This window comes from Apostichopus japonicus, chromosome 16 (genome assembly GCF_037975245.1).
Source record: "Apostichopus japonicus isolate 1M-3 chromosome 16, ASM3797524v1, whole genome shotgun sequence".
In the NCBI taxonomy this organism is placed as follows: domain Eukaryota; kingdom Metazoa; phylum Echinodermata; class Holothuroidea; order Aspidochirotida; family Stichopodidae; genus Apostichopus; species Apostichopus japonicus.
In genome coordinates this window covers 16,722,180-16,742,680 of record NC_092576.1, presented here as the reverse complement: position 1 = coordinate 16,742,680, position 20,501 = coordinate 16,722,180, and the positions used below count along the sequence as shown (strand labels likewise).

General features: G+C 36.1%; 1 protein-coding gene and 1 long non-coding RNA gene across 6 annotated transcripts in view; one reads left to right on the top strand and one right to left on the bottom strand.

Moving 5' to 3' along the window:
* Positions 1–8,413: 8,413 nt before the first annotated feature.
* On the top strand, positions 8,414–10,669 carry LOC139983002 (uncharacterized). Its single transcript, XR_011798470.1, has 3 exons — positions 8,414–8,768; positions 9,767–9,813; positions 10,427–10,669. It is a non-coding gene; the product is annotated as an uncharacterized lncRNA (long non-coding RNA).
* Positions 10,670–18,875: 8,206 nt separating this feature from the next.
* Positions 18,876–20,501, bottom strand: part of LOC139982982 (neuronal acetylcholine receptor subunit alpha-9-like) — a 37,080-nt gene continuing 35,454 nt past the window's right edge. For all 5 annotated transcript variants that reach the window (XM_071996295.1, XM_071996298.1, XM_071996296.1 and 2 more), the window contains one exon: positions 18,876–20,016. In XM_071996295.1, the coding sequence (XP_071852396.1) occupies positions 19,766–20,016 (251 nt within the window). In that variant the 3' untranslated portion in view covers positions 18,876–19,765. The remainder of the gene's footprint in view (positions 20,017–20,501) is intronic.

The following is a 20,501-nucleotide window of genomic DNA, read 5'->3' as shown; positions in this document are numbered from 1 at the left end:
GCTTAAATTCTGATGAACGAAGAACAGCTTCTTCTATTTCAGGAATGCCTATATTATATAGTACCCGTTTAACCCAACACGTAAAGTAATGCCCTTTCACGCTCTTTGATGAAGCAAGCTAATGGTAACGGAATGGTTTTATATATTCATTACCGTACCACCTTTACTGAAACTTATTCTTATAACAGTTTGCCTTAACTGTGAGGATATACCTCGAGGAAAACAGTTTTCATGACCAAAAGAAGGCATGTTCCTGCGCACATACCCTTGATTAAAGCCAGCACATTTCTTATGGATATTTGGTAGCAGGGTGATGTCGATAATTGACTGCAAACCCGAGAATCAACACAAATTGGCTGTTTGACAATGATCATGTGTATCTGTTCTTTTCAAAAACACAGTACAGTGTAAGTTATTGTCTCTCGACATTTGAGCAGGATTGTATGAAATATTTCTTCCCTGTCGAATGGACTCATGATACGTGTATTGACGTAACACTGTAATGATAAAATAGTTACAGTACTAGTCTTGATGTGGACCGGGGGTAAATGTGGATTAAGTTGTTTAGTTTTCATGTTTTCATGCTGTCTTTTCTTAAAGAGCATCAAAACAATTTAGTCGGAGGCGAAAATGTAATGATAAAATGATAAAAATGATAATAATGTAATGATAAAACCGGAATGATAAAATGGTTACAGTATTAGTCTTGATGTGGACCATTGGTCAATGTGAATCTAGTTGTTTAGTTTTCATGTTTTCATGCTGCCTTTTCTAAAAGAGCATCAAAACAATTTAGTCGGAGGCTAAAATGGGTAAAGTGGGGACAGTGATTGGGGTAAAATCACAGACGGCTCTATTTAATAACATTTTTTTTTAAATTTCTCAGACCAGGAGCAGTTTAATTATATTATGCTGGATTTCTAACCAAAAGGCCCCTTTTAAGTAACAAACGGTAAGGTTTTACGCACCAAAAACAGGAGCACCTTTGAGGTTTTTCACAAACCTGAGGACAGGTGTCCCCCCTTCTCCCCCTCCTTCGCCCTTCCCAATCCTCTTCCCCCAGAGCCGTATATGTCTTTATACGGCTCTGCTTCCCTCCAATTTGATTCTGAATTTAGCAATATTGACTAATATGGCTGAAAATCTTCTTGTATATTAATTATGTTGTTGTTCACCATAAGTAGTTCAAAACTCTCAGAGAATATCATATGTTATAATTGACATCCTGTAAACTAGTACTTATAACGTTTAATGTGTAACAAGAGAAAGCAGTAAACTATATACAGTTTCAGTATTAAGTTCTAGTTTTAAGTTTTCACCAGCTTACGTTTCAATTTGTATGAATAAACTGCAACTTGATTTGAATTGGTCAAAATTTGGTGTTATACGACAGTAGGTCTCTGTAGGAGAGATAATGTCCCTAGACATACCATATTAGTAACAGATCAATTTACCATAACAGCACCGGGAACGTTGAAGTTGACGAATTCTTCAAGATTTCAAATGAATAGCAAAACAAAATCTAATTGTCGATAACTTATCCGAATTTAATCGTTATCCCGATGTGCTTCAAACTTGCCTGATGTTTTGAGGCCGGGAGGGGAGAGGTAGGTGGGGGAGGGGCCTACAGACTAGGACCCGATAACTATCAGAGATGCAATATAGTATATTTTCTTCCTCATTATAAACGGAACTTTACGAAAAAAAGAAGACATGCACCCCCCCAAAAAAAAAAAAAATAAGATAGTACGCAGTCCTATGATAGATATATCACGTGAACAGTTTTAGATCAGATATCGTCTGGTAATTACATGTTAGGTTCATACAGGTGAGCATCCGGGTCATTTGCTCGATTGACATGTTCAAATGTACCATCCTAAAAGTCTTCATTAACAGTGCTTTTCTATACAAATATGCACAACACAACAGCAACACAACAATTGGTTAAAATGTAAATATTGAAATAAGCATTACGTAATATTTGAGCAGAGATATCTATTTTAACCTACTTATAAAGTAAGTGATTTGAGTCAAATTTTATAGCATTTTTTTCTGTTTCCTCCGATGAAATTACACTTTCGATGAGGATGAATATGTCTATGATTTCATTGTAAGCAATTAGCTTCGAAATAATATCTGGAAACATCCATAAACAAGGCTTTCTGAAGCGTTCTTCGTATTTGAAAATACAAGGGGATCTCCTCGCTTATGCCTACACTGCAGCAAGCTTCGTAAAAGGACTCTCCGCGCTAGGGGTATCCTAACTAACTAGTCCATCAAGCTTGTAGCGTGAACACTAAGGAATCACGCGACTCGAGATTTTCTTTTGCTTGCGCCACTGCACCACTGCAGATACACAGAGCGATGATTGATGGTAGATGCATCTAAATAGTATAAATAGCTACTTGAGTTGTAATAATTATCGTTTTCCACACGCATCCGTAATAATTGTTCGTGCAATGTTAATAATCACTCATTCACATTTGTGGACACGTCCAGGGTCATTTTAAAAACTTCCTGAAGGAAATCAATATGTTAAAGAATTTGGAAAACATATTATCGAATATGGTTTAGCTTATTACATTAATACATGCCCACCCAAATTAGTTACTCTAGCATGATATCAATCAATATGCAAGAGTACAACTATAGCTAGGTTCTAACGTAGGCCTTAGCTCATAACGATATTTGCATTCATCATTCGCAGTTCTTTTAATGGAACGGTTTGTTGTGACGTAAACCCGATGTCTGCGCATCACATGGCTGATACTCCTTATTCTATGATACTTCATTACCATATACCACTCCGCTGAGGTAAGTTATCACCAGCGACCTAGGTAGGATTTCCACTTTCAGAGACACGAGCAGAATAAAAACACACTATACAACATTGTTGTAGTGCCTCGTAACTACAAACAGAGGGCTGTGGGAACATTACACTAACAAATACGTTTTAAACACTGAATGAAGTGTTGTTTGTCGGCTTCAGGAATATAATAACCCCAAATATTATATAGAATAGATACAGTAAGAAAAGAGGAACTTCCTACTCGTAGGATACGCTTGGTTTTACTCAAAAACAAAATAAAACAAAGAGTCAGCAATACAAACGGATAGAGTATGATTTAATAGTTGCGGAAGTTCCTGTTACCTCGTCATCACGTGAATCGTTTCATGGTTCCTCCAATATTTGTTGTAGATTGCTTGGTAATGACACTACCAATAGTAAGGCAATAATGTTGACCTGTGTATGTATATGTGCATCCATGGATGGAGCTGTTCAGGCTATGTATGTCTGGGTACGGGTTGAGGGCAGGTGTAACCTAAAAATACAATATTAAACTTCATACTTAAACAACATTGAAAGTCAATCTTATGAAGTACAAGAATAGTTTGATACTTTTGTGGGGCACAACAACGGTCACATGCTTAACTATTTGTAAATAATTAGCATGAATTGAGCATTTTGGAAATTTGTATTTTAAAGCTGAGTATTTGAAAACAATATTGACAAACTAGTACACAAGTTATTCCTTACCAATTAAGACTTTGATATTTTAAAACTAAAATTCGTTTTTTACTTCCAAAATGTCTACGTTATAAATATCCTTCATTCTTTCTTGAATTTATATGTTGTATTTCAAATTTTGATATTATTAATATATCGCCACATTGTGATATTATGGTTATATCGACAAATTGTGATATTATGGATATAACATTTGTTACCATATAATATGAAAAGTTAAATGAGCGAAATATTATAGTGCATTCCATATAATTCCATTCATAAATGTACTTTCTCACCCTAGCTGTCTTTATTTCTCAACTGCACCACTTATAATTGATATGTATAAATGTTTTAATCCTTGATCATGTTGAAGGTTGACATCTTATTGTGTTTGGCTGCTAGCTTTAAAGCAAGGGAATTTCTTAATAGAACTTTCTGTCAATCTCTGGTAATACCAATTATAACCTGGTGGGAATATATTATCATATACCAATATTGCTTCATCCTATGCTCATCTAGTTATGTAAAATTCAAGCCCCATATAACATATTCTAAGGATACATTTGAAGCATAGAGGAGTGATTAAATCACCCCCATGTTCTCTTGTATCAAATGCTTGAAAAAGTGGTGCCTCACCAATCTGTTTCTTAAATGGGTTGGATAAAATGGGTCATGTCGGGATGAGAAAAGTGCAATATGGTTCAGCATGGATATGATATAGCATTGACGTCTGGTATCAGGGGAAAAGTCATCACCAAGAAGAGTGGGAGCACATTTGGCGTCATGGAAGGATGATATGTTGATTTTGATGGCTTAATCCAGTGCAGAACATTACACTAAAATACGTATAGCTAGACTGGTGGGTATCGGTAGAGTCTTGTTAACTTAATCGGGCCTTCAATCCTCATTATCTAGCATAGCCTGTACTCGACAGTGCAGTAATTGCAGTTCAGTCGGGATACACAATGGCCAAAGTTTCATGCAATTGGAAAGATACTAAAATGATGATCAAATAAAACTTACCCTTCACCTGCCCATTTTTAGAATGCCAGGACGTAGGCACGCCACAGCTAACCGCACCCTTCGTCAACCCCAACAACTTTAGCCTACAAATTGCCAGTAATCTGAACATACAACCTCAACTGCAACATTTTAAGAGGGCGCTTTTCTATCCTGTTATACACCAATTTTCGTGTATTTTGTGTTTCGGATATCACTGAACACACTGTTTGAATACATAACTCAATTAAAGGACACCTAGATGTCCCCAATTAAAAAAAAATGCCACCCCCGAACGTCTAGGTGTGTGTTCAAACACAGGTCTCTGATTGATGTGTCGGTTCAAGCACATGCACACAAATCATTTGTGTATAACGAATTTAATGTTTTTTTTTTGTACTGTTGAATGGGTACAGCTTTGTTATTATTACCGTCTCGTTTCAATCTGCTTTACGTTTCACTGTCCCCCGTTTCACAGTCCCCCGTGTGATTAAACTATCTGATATGAATTGTTTCCAGATTATTTCACTTTCTGTCAAAGGCGATATAATTGTAAATAAACAAACTTTTATAACAGGAAAATCAGTTTAATACCTTGGTTTATAAATGACATAATTTTTTTTTACTTAACTAACCATGCTGTACATTTCGAAGCGGTTATGGATTGATCAACTATAAACGAGGTCGAGGTCGAATTTAATTTATAGTCTTCTATTTTTCTCATTTGGAACCCATTAAAGGGATTTTCTTACATTATCATACCTGGTCCTACCGAGGGGATACAATTACACACTGCTTTTCAGGGACCTTAAATTTCCTCGAAGCGGTCGAGTTTGATATCCCAGATTGCGGGAAAAAATGCTTGCAAGGTTTATTTACAGGAAATGATAATAATGGATGCAAATGAGTCTCACATGGAGGATATTAATGTTCATGTGCTTAATGTATTTTCGTCGTTATATAGTCATCAATTGAATGTTTAGTACGTGTTACCGGAAGCCGGTTAAAACACTAAACCTTCACTGTACATTCTGGATTGCTCACATAGCGTAAACATCTTGTCGTACAGGTTTTAGTAATATGAAAGCAAACACTTGAACGGCATTAATCTCTCTCTATTGTTATAGACTTGTTTCCAATAAGGAAGACGTGGTTCCTCAATGAGAATCGATAAAGTCCATTAGTGTGTTACGTGTTGGACATAACGGGGGCTAATTGGTATTCCATTAATGGCAGTTTTCTTCATCTTTTCATTGTTCATCAGAATGTAGTCCATTGACTTGTAAAACAAATAGAATAAAGAACAAGGAATGAGATAACATTCTTCCGAGATCAAACTAGTTTTATCCTGAGACATGTACAACGAACATATAGACCGAAGAGTTGAAGACATCCCCAAAGATCATGTGCAGTATATGTTTCCTTTTAAGGGGATGATTATACACAGTCACAGTATCGATGCAAGGGGGCTGGGGTTGAGAACGGATCAGACGTTCGGTAGTTTGGTTTTCATGCCCAGATTCTTTCCTGACTTTTCTTATAAAAATACCCACGGTAATCAATCATGGGAGAATGTTCGACAGGTAGATTTTGCTGTAACTTGATAACTTACTTAAATAATTAAATAATGAATAAGAGAAACAAATTTCTTAAGATGTTATAACAAAAAGAAAACAGACATCTTTTAATGCAATACTGTTTCTCTAGTATTTTCAAGATATGTATCGTTAAATATACTTAATTTCTGGAATATTCGTTTTAGCTAACTTGATGGTGACGTCGGCTTCTCACTGCAGTGCTTATAGTTAATATACGGTTGTTTTTGAGGTCAACCAGAACATGTTTGTTAATCTTCATATAAGCAACAGAGCACTCTTGGATGGCAATCGACATCATTTGTCCTTAATAAATTTGTAATAAATTATAAACATGTCATTTGAGACCATAATAATCTTAACATCTCCATTGAGTTTTGTAATGCAACCGAGGATCTAGTGTGATGGGCTGTGTAATAAACTAAAAGGTCCAGTCACTTTAAAGAGTGAACCTCAACTATTTAAAGGGCCATTCCAAAAAAACAAACATAAAATAAGTAAATGTGCTATACAAACATAGCTAGACCGAGAGCAGTGTTTAGTAACGGTCCACGGCATATCAAAGCTAATTTTGTTGCTGAAGTTATCAAAACATAATACGGGGTAATTTTTTGTGAATCTCAAACAAAGTTCTTAAAAATTACCCAGTTTCCGAAACTAAATATCCTCTATGAGAGTTTGCTACAACACTGCGACTTAGAATGGGACCACATTGACAAGTGTATACTTTGGTGTTCTCACAAAGTTAAATATATATTGAATTCTATGTATATTACAATTTTATTTTATAGTCTTGCTGGCTTGTATGTTTCTTATATTGCAACGATTATAATGCATGGTTTAGCGTAGGTTGTGTAAATCTTTACCAACACATTTATGTCAATTTATGTCAAACAATGAGTTTAATAAAGTTCCTGCAAGTATAAAATAACCGATTCGGGAAGTAAAATGTGCTTGTTCAAAACAAAATTGAACGTGTGAAACGATGATCATCACTAAATAATTAATTAGTTTGATGTTGGAAAATTGCATGACAAAACTGAAACGTCATTATTATTTCCCCGAATGTTCTAGAAATACAGATAACAGTGATTCATTCCTGAACGTCGAGAACATTACAAGGCTACACTCAAGCTTCGTTCAGACATGTTAGAGTTTTGGATGAACACTTATGATCTTCGAGAGGGCTGACAACATGGATATGCTTCGTCCTCCGTCGGTAGGTTAGCATTCTTCTAACCAACATACCAGCGAAAGTGATATATATATTTGTCAGGTTAAGATTCTTGCTTGTTAAAGGCATAACTGAATGTTACCATTATAGGCTCAGTCATAGGCGTAAGAGGCGGAGGGTGGGGGTGCAGCTCCCTCCCTCAACCAATTTTTTTTTCTCAAATAATTCGGGCAATATGCTGAGTATTTTTAGGGCACCTACTGAAAGAAAAGTAAATTGCAATGTGTTTTTCAATGGTTAAACATATATATTATTGCCATCATTATTATTGTAACGACTTCCACAACAGTTTTAACCAATGCAGAAGGGTAATAACACGGCATATGATTGTATGTAATTGACATGCGATGTAATAACCGATGCATGCCTATATGATATGCACATTAACATGTTGCACGCGCGCGGGCGCAAGAAAAAAACATTGGGTATATATCGGGCAAGTCGTTACAGCCCCCACCCCCACCCAAAATCAAATTGGGCTCCTATGCCTATGGGCTCAGTAGGTTCAGTCATCCGATACTCATGGCTCGTACAGTAACTAATATCCGTCTCCTTTAACACATGTTTACTGCATATTACATGTACATATTATCCCATAGACTTTATATCTGTGCGTCTTTGGTTTCAGCCGAGGACGTAATCACATGATCACATGATCAAGAATACGGAAGTCTATAAGAATGAAAACGTATTAACAGAGCAACATTCATTGACTGATCCTTTTTCACATTTTCATTGTTTGTAAAATAATTATGTAATTTGGTTCGATTTCTTAGTAATTGTGTTTTAATATTTGACTCTTTGATTATTCCCTTGACAGGGCCATGGGCTGATGCAATTAACATAACCATCTCACCAAATCCACCTACTCAGGGTGGTACCAACACAATTTCTGTTGATTGCGTTTTTAGTAAGTATATGATTGTTCAAATATGCAAAAAAAGCGACTAGTAGTCACATCATTTCTGTAATAATTGGTTTGTCTGTGAGGATAAGGATTGTATTAACTACATAGTGTTGACTTTTGTTTACATATTGAGCATAATAAAAAAGTAAATTAGTCTAATTGTTAGTGTAAATTTAATAGTTCTTTTCTAAAGTTAATATTCGACTGTAACAATAAAAATGGTTCTGTTCGTTTAGACATAGATTACAGTAAACTGGCGATATTAGTATATATGCAGTACACCTTTGTTTTCATGTGGTAAATGAGTGCTCATCCTCATATGGCACATTTCTAGGGACAAACATGCTTGTTCTCCTAGAGTTAATACCAACCTGGTGATTTTTTTCTTTGCAGAGGCGGACACACTCGCTTTAACGTACAGAGCGAATATGACATTGGAGGGGAGTGGTGTAGTATTTAGGAAAGAGGCAACGATTTGTGGTTTGGGAACAACAAACAAGCTTTGTCCCGCTAGGAAGGGAGGTAAGAATGAAAACAAAAGGTTAGAAAGTTTATCTACTATTGTCCAAGTTTGTCACTGTAATATGCTGTTGTATGTAATGTATATGTTGTTGTATATGTATGGTGTTGATGTGGGTACATGTAATATGCTGGTGTATGGAATATATATGCTGGTATATATGCGGGTACATGTAATATGCTGGTATATGGAACTTGCATTACTTATAAACATGGGTAACAATACACAACATGTGAGAACTTAAGAACTAAAGTAAGCTGGTATTTTATTGACTGCATTGTGCAAGAGCAAGTGAACAGCCGATTAACCGATTAAGAAATTGACCAAATATAAAGGCAAAGAACTTGTGCATGTATGACTCGAGATAACCCATTCATCAGTAGAACAAAACCACAGACTTGGCTTTACCTTTAACACAGGCTTAAAAACATCCCGCTGTTTTTCTTCTTTTTTTTGTAATACTGTATGTATGCTTTATAATTCGTTTCTCTAAAGGTTTGTATTTCCATGCAATTGCGACTGGGGCGGTGTTGGTGTAAGACGACCTGTACAGGTTCCCTAAAAATGTTGAATACTGTCTCTAAATGATCTGTTTTACCATAACTCATTTGCAAAAGTGGGAGTATTGATGGGAACGTGGGGATGCAGTGCGAGAATACTAATAAATTGTAGATTTGATTAAAGCTTATATTCTTACTAAATAGTAAATATATTCCTGGTCGTTTGTGGAAGATTCCAAGTAGTCTCAGAATATCATACGTTAACACGCGTATCTCCGAGGAGTGAGTACCTCTGTAAGGTCACGATTGACTCTCCGAGGTGATCTTGTGTAGCCCATCTGGAGACTTTCCTGGAAACGACGACTGAAAATGAATGTTATACATACCTACTTTGCTCGTTGCATATCTAAATATGTTTTGTCACTTATACCACTTATCTACCCATACTAAATCACTGTATTGCTTTGTACTAAAATGTAACCTCTTCGTTTTGTCTTCAGAAATACGCCACCTCGAAAAGCTATACAGCATTAGTATGCTTGCAAAGGTAACAAACGCTACGTTGCAACACGTACTCCTTAAATTATGCATCCGATCTTATAAAAAAAATAAAATCGTTTTGTTGGCACGTTAATATTGGACCGTTGCTGTATCTTACTTGTACATAATTTGGCTACAGTCGTGTATAGAATATTTTACTTCTCGACATTTTGGCCAAGTATGATAGTTGGTTGATTCATTTCCTATGAGGGATGCACCGATACAATGTTACCAACTTTTCTGTCACATGAAAAGTGAATGTAATCTGGGGAACATCCACGCATACTTCTACAAAGGCTTAACCACTGTAATATAAGTAATCCATGGAGATTATCCACCCCTACTCACCGCCAATCCCGGCCCCTCCACCCAAAGCGCACCCGAACCCACCAAGACTGACAGACAATATTACTCATGCAGTTGTTTAGCGGTGTAAGACGTTCATTGCTTAGCCTGCTTTTTTTTGGTAGCTGGTAGTATAAACCAGTATTCGTGTTGTAACCAATTTGAGATACACCTGAGTGGGATAGTTCTTAGTTTAAAGAGAAGACATTGTGTTGATAACCAAACTACATGAATATTGCATAATTGTCTTTGTGGTTTTCTTTGTTTGCGTACAGGGTGTATATTCTGCCATAGCTGAGATTTTCGATCAAGACGGAAAAGAACTTCTTACGTTTGTCCTGAACAACTGTACCCTGAACTGATTATACGTAATATGTTATATGTAGATATCACCTGACTGAGAGTATCTGGTCGTCTTTACGTCATTTGTTATATTTTGATATTACCTGACTGAGAGTGTTGGGTCGTCTTTTCGTCATCTGTTGTATTTTGATATTACCTGACTGGAAGAGTCGGGTCGTTTTTGCGTTATCTGTTATATGTAGAGATCACCTGACTGAGAGTGTTGGGTCGTCTTTTCGTTTCATCGGCTATATGTTGATGTAACCTGACTGAGAGTGTCGGGTCGTCTTTTCGTCATATGTTATATGTAGATATCACCTGACTGAGATTGTTGGGTCGTCTTTTCGTCATCTGTTATATGTATATATCATCTGACTGAGAGTGTCGTCACAGTGAAATTATCAACTGATTCTTGATTTCATTACTTAGCGTCAGTCTACTAAGAAACGTTAATGTCAATTTGTGATACCTTTACCTGTCTTATATCTCATTACATTGTAATTAACTACTGGTCTTATGTAGACGATGTAATAACCTGACCAAAGAGTCATCATCAGGTTTATTGAATCACCAACAATTAAACGTTTTTGCCACCAGACTCACTTTATTGTCGACTGTCCCATATTTGTGCCACCTGACTCAGTGTAGTATCAACTATCCTATGTTTGTGCCACCTGACAAACTTTAGTATGAACTGTTACATGTTGTGCCACCTGACTAACTGTAGTGTCAACTGCCACTTTGTGCCACCTGACTAACTGTAGTATCAACTGTCCAATGTTTAAGCAACCTGACTAACTGTAGTGTCAACTGCCACTTTGTGCCACCTGGCTAACTGTAGTATCAACTGTGCAATGTTTGTACCACCTTACAAACTGCAGTATCAACTATTTAATGTTTGAGCAACCTGACTAACTGTAGTGTCAACTGCCATTTTGTGTCACCTGACTAACTGTAGTATCAACTGTGCAATGTTTGTGACACCTTACAAACTGTAGTAACAACTGTCCAATGTTTGAGCAACCTGACTAACTGTTGTGTCAACTGCCATTTTGTGCCACCTGACTAACTGTATTATCAACTGTGCAATGTTTGTGCCACCTTAAAAACTGTAGTATCAACTGTCCAATGTTTGAGCAACCTGACTAACTGTGTTATCAACTGTCCCATGTTGTACCACCTGACTAATTGTAGTATCAACAGTCCAGTGTTTGTGCCACCTTAAAAACTGTAGCATCAACTGTTCAATAATGTCTGAATATTTGTTTTGTCCAAAATTGTAAACATTTATATCATTATACTGTACTCACTCTCATCTGCGCGAAAACTATTTTTTCTATTTTAATTGAGATGAAGTAATAAATCACATCTTGAAATCGATGAAATATACTTATACTAAGTTACTCCTTTCTATTGGATTTCTCATTGCTGTTGTCTCAAGTAATTGATATATGCAAATAATCACAAATTGTCGATATATCCACATAATTTTAGTTTAAAAAAGTCAAAGTCTAATCGGAAAGGAATCATTTGAGTACTAGTTTGTCAATATTGTTTTCAAATACTCAGCTTTAAAAAACAAAATTTCTGCTATGCTCCATATATGCTAATTATTCAAATGTATTTTATAATGTGACCGCTGTTGTGCTCCACGAAAGTATCAGACTATTCTTGTACTTCATAAGATTAAATTTCAATGTCGTTTAAGTATGAAGTTAAATATTGCATTACTAGGTTATACCTGCCCTCACCCAAACTCCCACCCTCCCCCAACCCGAATCCCGTGTACTCAGACATACATAGCTCCAATGGCACCATCCATGGATGCACATAAACATACACAGTTCAATATTATCGCCTTAGTATTGGTTGTGTCATTACCAAGAAATCTACCACAAATATTCGAGGAACCGTGAAACGATTCACGTGATGACGAGTTAACAGGATCTTCCGCAAAACTGTATATGTTTTTATTGCTGACTCTTTGTTTTATTTTATTTTGGGGTAACAGCAGGCGTATCCTATACAAGTTTATTACTATAGCTATTCTATATGTTATTGGGCTTATAATATTTACTGAAGCCGAAAAACAACTTTTCATTCAGTGTTTAAAAAGTACTTTTAGTGTAAAGTTCCCACAGCCCTATGTTCGTAGTTGCGAGGCACTATAACAATGTTATACAGTGTGATTTTCTTCTGCTCGTGTCTCTGAAGTGGAAATCCTACCTACGTCGCTGGTGCTGGCTTTGCTCAGTGGAGTGGTATATGGTAATGAAGTATCTTAGAATAAGGAGTATCAGCCATGTGATGCGCAGATATGGGGTGATTCACAACAAACCGTTCCATGAAAAGAATTGTGGATAATTAATGCAAATATTGTTATGAGCTAAGGCCTACGTAGGGATATTGCTATAGTTGTACTGTTGCATATTGACTGATATCCTACTAGAATAACAAGATGGATGGATATAAATAAATGTATTAAGCTAAAACATAATCGATAATACGTTCTTCACATTCTTCTACATATTGATTTCCCTCAGGAAGTTAGTAAAAATGACCTTGGACGTGTCCGCGTATGAGAAAGAGTGGTTTTTAACATTGCACGAACAATTATTACGCATGCGCGTGGAAAACGATAATTATTTACAACTCAAGTACATATTTCTATTATTTACATGCACCCTCCTTCAATCACCGCTCTGTTTATCTGCAGCGGTGACAATAAGGCAAGCAAAAGAAATCTCGAGTCACGTGATCCCAGAGCGTTCACACTACAAACTTGATTGACTAGTTAGTTAGGATACTCCCCAAGCTTGGAGAGCACTATTATGAGACTTGCTACAGTGTATGCGAGGAGATCCCCATGTATTCTCAAATATGAAGAACGCTTCAGAAAGCCTCGTTTATGGATGTAACCAGATAATACTTTGGGGGTGTGGGTTGATCTGTTTCAATCAAATATTTCCAGATATAAATATGTAAGATCATCCCTTCTCAATGCTTCTTTTTATACCGGTTACTTAAGCTTTTAGACATATCCTTGTGCTGATGCGCACCTTACATTGTATAAACTGCACTATTATAATGTGTAAGTGTTATTATTGTAGAATAATTAAAAGTTATCCCATTGTAAATCAGTAAAATACAATGGGATATTCTATGTTGAATTTGTTTATACGTTAATATATATATATATATATATATATATATATATATATATATATATATATATATATATATATATATATATATATATATATATATATATATATATATATATATATATATATATCTCCCTCTCCCCCACCACCCTCCAACTCGTGTAGCATGACCGATTGCATTAAGCATAAACAGTCTGAAATAATTAACACGTAGGCAATCCATGGAGTTGTAATAGCGCGTCCTAAATTTTAGTCACATGACTGCTATGTTGTCATCACTGCGTCATACACGTATCGAGGGTGAGTAACCGTTTTAGGTGGATTTGGCAAAACACCATTTTAAAACTTTGCACTTCATGCATGGTCATTGATATTTGACCTCTGGCAGATGATGACATAATTCAATGAGGCTCTGCACTCAATTCCTAGACATGCACACATATGAGTCAAGAGCCAGGTCGAGTCCCAGAGACAATTGCGCCATTACAACCCATTTTATGCCCTCCTCATTTTTCGTAAAGTACCGTATATTATGAGGAAGAAAATATACTATTTATTGTATTCCCTATATTTCTCGTGCCTTAGGCTGTAGGCCCCCTTCCCATCTACCTCTACCCTTCCGTCGGACCTCAAAACACCCACCAAGTTTGAAGCACATCGGGATTACGGTTTAATTAAGATAAGTTATCAACAACATTTTATTTTGCTATTAATTGGAAATCTTGAAAGGGTTTGTCAACTTCATCGTTCCCGGTGCTGTTATTGTAAATTGATATAATTGAGTATGTTATAGGAACATTACCTCTCCTATAGAGACCAACTGTCGTATAACACCAGAATTTGACCAATTCAACACAAGTTGCAGTTTATTCAAACAAATTGAAACGTAAGCTGGTGAAGACTTAAAACTAAAACTTAATACTAAAACTATATATAAGTTACTGCTTGCTCTTGCTACATCTTAACGTTATAAGTACTAGTCTTACTGGATTGCAATTGTAACATCGGGCTTTCTCTGAGAGTTTTGAACTACTTATGGTGGAAAACAACATAATATACAAGAATTTTTTTGTCAAATTAGTCACTATTGCTAAATTCAGGTTCTATCTAAACGGAGGGAAGCAGAGCCATATAAAGACATATATACCTGAGAGACACCTGCCCCCAGGTTTGTGAAAAAAACCTCAAAGGTGCTCCTGTTAAAAACGGGAGCGTAAAACCTTACCGTTTGTTACTTAAAATGAGCTCTTTTGGTTAGAAATTCAGCATTATATAATTAAAACTACTCCTTATCTGAGAAATTTAAAACAAAATGTTATTAAATAGAGCCGTCTGGGATTTGACCCCAATCACCGTCCCCACTATACCCTCCGACGAAATTGTTTTGATGCTCTTTATGAAAAGGCAGCATGAAAACATGAAAACTAAACAACTTGATCCAACTTGACCCCCAGTCCACATCAAGACTAGTACTGTAACCATGTTATCATTACGGTGTTACGTTAATAGACGTATCACGATTCCCATCGACAGGGAAGAGATTTTTCATATAATCCTGGTCAAATGTGGAGGCACAATAACCTACTCACTGGACTGTGTTTCTGTAAAGAACAGATACAAATGACCTTAGTCAAATGGCAAAGTTGTGTTGATTCTCGGTTTGCAGTCACCCAATTATCGACATCACCCTGCTACCAAATATCCAAAAGAAATGTTCTTGTTTAAATCAAAGGTTTATGCGCAGGAACATGCCTCGTTTTGTTCATGAAGATTTTTTTTCGTCGAGATATACCCTCACTATTAAGGCAAACTGTTATAAGAATCAGTCTCAGTAATTCAATTATAGGACCGGTTTCGTACCTCACGGACTCATCAGGCGAAGGCAGGAATCGAAATCGGACGTTCATTTGACATGTCTAAGTCCGTACCACTAAGCCACAGTGACACATCCGGTGGAATACGTAGTGTAGCTTTCTATCACTGTCAATGAGAGCGTATGGCACACGTTCTACCATTTTAAAAGAGTGCACCCTGACGGTTTAGAATCTGACAGTGTACACATAATTAACAAGTCAGGATTATCCCCATTCATTTATTTCGCGTTGTGTTTAACTTTATTAGTTCCTTAAACAACTTCAAATCAATCGTGGAAGGCTCCTGCGATCAAAGAGAGGGTTAGAGTTACAATAGGTTTTCAGGTAGGAAAACTGTTGAATGTTCAATAAATGAATGAATTTCCAATGGTTAAGAAAACCCCAATCGTTTTGGTGGCTATAAAATGTTCCCACGGAGTGATGACATGACAATAGTCATAAGATCAATCTTTTGATGAGATTAGCATCTACCTGGATTGATTGATCTCCTGTTATTTCTTTTACTTCCTTACTAGGCTTTACCAATATACGGCAAACGTGGTTTCAACCAAACTAATCTTACTCTACACATACTTTTGTAGAAAGTAAATTTGTCATGTATATAATTTACTGCAATTACACACACCACGAACATTTTGCTACATGCGAGACTGCGGGTGCTTTCATGGAGGATTGTCTTAGCGATCACTACTAGTACCGACGGTCTACACCTAATACGGACTTTCAACACTATTTCCCATGGTTTCTGTTTCAGACTTTACGTTGTTAGACCTGAAGGCTCGTCGTTTTCCTTTCACATGAAGTCCGATTATCATTACAGTATGTGTAACCAATCATGATTCACTGGACTAACAAATAACGCGTTATGAAACAGCAAATGAGCTGTGCTGTATAGTCACGAACTTATAACTTCAAATCGAAACTTAATGGGAGGAGAGAAATGTTCGTGCAGAAATATTTATACCCTGTCCGATCACGCGATGGGATCATTCCGGAGGATTTGGCCGATAGGTAGAGGGGAAACATTCTGCTATGAATTAAAAGAATTAGGTGGTTGAAACAGATATTTAAGATGGGAATTCCTGTTGAGTTCCTTCAATGTTTACTTAAACTTGATTTAACAGCCATACCACTTACTGAAAAAAAGAACAGACTAGATGAGGGTGGGGGGGGGTGGTGGTGGGGGCAACTGCTAGCGATAGTGCCAAGAAGTAAATGAGGAGAACTGAGGTTTGTTAGGACAGTAGTGAAAGTTGGTAATAGTATAGCTCAGAAGGAGGTTTTAATATGGGGGATTTTAGTTTAGTGTTTATTTTAGAGTTTGCTATTAAGGTATTTTTTAGAAAAGTAAATAGATTGGTAGAGTTTGCAGATTTTAAAGCAAGCGAGCGACGGTGAATTAAAACTTGCCAACATGTGGCTGCGTTGTTGTCGCAGTGAGGTTTGAAGGAAAGTTTATGGATAAACTTGACCCGACGAAATTTGCTTTATCAGTGTTATGATGGGTAAAATTAAATTGGGATACAGCAGTACAAATTGTTTTTTAGGCGTGCAATTGGGTAACTGCGTGCTACTACTTAAACGTAACAGGTTTGATTTGCCAACTGTTGCACCAATTCTTCAAGTGGATAATGACTTTATGGATATGTTTTACTGTAATTTTAGGGGTGTAGCCAGTGTTTTAGATGGGTGATGTCGTCTGCATATAGGCTGAAATTGAGTTATAAGGGGAATGTGAAGGTCATTGACAAGTATTGAATAGAGTAGAAAGCTTCGAGCTGCACCTTGTATGGTTCCGACATGAAGGTGGATGGGATTACAGGTATAATTTTGATAAAAGATCCTAAGTTTACGGTTACTAGAGAAAGAGAAAAGAAACCGAGTTATGTTTGCGATAAATTCAAGTTTAACAGTTTATAACGAATTCCATTGAGCCAAGCCTTATTAAATGTTTTTATTCCGCAACTTCGAACAGGGCAGAAGTGAAGAGTTTTTAGCTAAACCAATTTGGATTTGTGCAGACAAGCGATTAAAGTGGTTCTGTGTCTACGGACGGTGATGGTTCAAGTATGTTGTTTATTTCAAGATAATTATATACACGATAATCAATTATTATTTCAAAGATCTTATCAAGTGATGGGAGACGATTGATTTGGCCGTTTGTAAGATCTTTATTTGGTTTGGATATAAAAATGACTTTCAACGGGTGGGAAACGAACAGAGAACGAAGCGAAGAGGTTTGTGAAACAGGGGAATTATATTATTGCCGATATAGTTCTTTTGAATATTTTTGACCAACAGGTAGGGTATCCTGTCACAGCAAGAAGAGGGTTTTCCAGTCCTGTGGGATTATGGGGCTATTTTGGGGCAGTCAAATTTGAGAATATTAGAAGGGGTTGGGATGAATTTGCGGTTTGAGATGATTCTGCGATCGATCTCATGTTTATACTTATTGTCAAAGTAGAATTATTGAAATGGATTTCTAGAAGTTGAATCTTGGTCTTTTGATATTAATATGGACCTTGTCGAATTTTGTTTTGTTCCGAAAGTTTGGGCTAGCATAATGATTGGTGATTCGCTTGATTTTATTCCAGTAGGTCCTGGGGTTTCATCATTTGTGATATGGTTACATTTATTTTCAACTTGTGTATTTCTTGTAGCGGCGATAAGCCTATTAATTTCATTTTAGTCTAATTGATGTGTGTTTTAGTATGTGAGTCATGACTAAGCATATAAAAATCTGCTGAGCGTTCTTCTTGCTTGATAAGATTAAAAATTCATTTGGTTAATTTCCACAGCTTAGGTTTAAGAATCTTAAATGAAGAGTGTTTGTGGCAGGTTTGAACAAATTGTTTGGTAAATTTAATCGGTTTACCTGTCAAAGTAATCTAAGGGTTTCTCATTGGGAGGGGTTATGTTTCCAAGAGTGATGTCCACCCCCACCCGTTTGCATTCGATAGATCAAAATAGCCTGGTTTAGGGTTATATTTAAGTTGGCTTCGAAGATAATACGGTAGTGATTACAAATAATATCGTCCTTAATATTATGAATACAGTGGATTATGGAGACATGTGATCAGAGCAAACAATGACATCAAGAAGTTTTTCGGAAAATATGATAGTCTAAGGTATTTACATGGGTGTTATTATCTCGTTTTGTCTCATTCAGAGAAATGATATCAGGGGTGTGCTGATTGAGATTTTGGACTACCACTTGAAACTGACATTTCTTGGAACTGCGTGCATTTGCATATTGTAGATCAGTACATAATAAGTGGAATAATCGGCTCTCTTTAACCGCAAGAGGTGACTTGCGATAACATAAACAAAACATTTTAACAGGTGTTACTTTTATTGATTCAGTACGGTAGGTCTTGATAGCCTGCAGTTACCCAAAGAAAAAAGAGGGAATGGGAGGGGTATTTATACGGTGAGACAGACGTAATGAGTTATTGACACATGAGTCGGTAGAGACAACAACAGTGCATCATGTCTTCTTTGATTTGGCAGGCTTTCAGTTTGGTTATTCTGCTTTCCATATGATATGTCCCTTTAGTAAACTAATGGAGCAATATATTTAATAGTTGTAAAACTATCAATTAACCTTATTAGATCGCATTCTTTTAGTTAGTGCTATAACACTATAATACTATAATCTAGTTAGTGCTATAATACTACCGAACAAATATTAATGATATTTACAAAGGAATATCTTCAAGCAATGCATACAATATTTCATGTTCAATAAAATGGAAATATAATAGTATTGATAGAAAATCATATATGAGATACTTTTCACTTCTCAATGTACGTTATGACTGATCTCAAAGAATGTGACCAAATATAACAGTTATTCATAAAATAATAATCTACGTTGAAAGGCTGTAAAGTAAACAAGGTTATTCCTAATAAAACTTTCATTCTTAAGTAATCATAACTCATTTTCTAACATGTTTCACGTATTTATAATTGAAATGTATAGTACATATAACAGGTCTTGGTCAAATATTCTACTTGATTCAGTGTGCGGTGTAACTTCTTTGTTATCAAATACAAAGTACATCAGAAAGCTACATTGTTGGTTCGTTCAATTATACTTACATTATAAAAGGAAATGTTTCAGAAAGTTGAGTTCTTTTAAAACAGATTATCTACAGTTGCCTTGGAGCTATCACACTTACTAGCAGATGCATATGGTATACCTTAATTGTTTGTACCATGGTTATTAATTGCTCTAACTACAAATCATTATCATGTTGATCACAAATATGACTACGAGAAAGAAAATTATCAGCAATATCTTAGAAAAATACCAACAATCGTTGTGTTGTACCACGTTTACATCTGATTGATCAGCTACAGGTTGTTGCTCTTCTTGATTACGTTTGTTGCAACAGCAGGAACATACGTCTTTAATGCCCATATTTATTGCAGAAATGACCGTTTCCAAAGCCACTACAATAGTTAAAGTCACAATGCATTTACCTGAAAAAGCCATAGAAAAATACATACACAATATTGAAGGTTACCTAAAACATTTGCTGTATGCACATCTGTTTATATATCATATATTCTCGTTTACTCACTGAATTAACCATTTTCTTACCTAGTAGGAATTTTTTTGACACATCAAAATGTATATCTCGAAAAAAAAAGCAGCTGACAAGCCACAATATATCTCAAAAAACAGAGAAAAATCAGAGATTACCGTCAAAAATATATCTTGACAAACCAACAAGGGAAATCCTTTCAATGGCAACAAAGGGCTATCTTAAAAGTAATGTATCCTAGAAAACCACGATGGTTTCGATATTTTGACATTTGGTTCTCGAGTAATGACCAAATGCTAGTTTACCTATGTTGTCTGAAGTTTGATCATATGACAGACACGCAACAATCAAGTCACTTGGTTGTACGGTTTCAGAAGACTTCGTTATTTTTTTCCACAACACATTAACAAGCATAACATA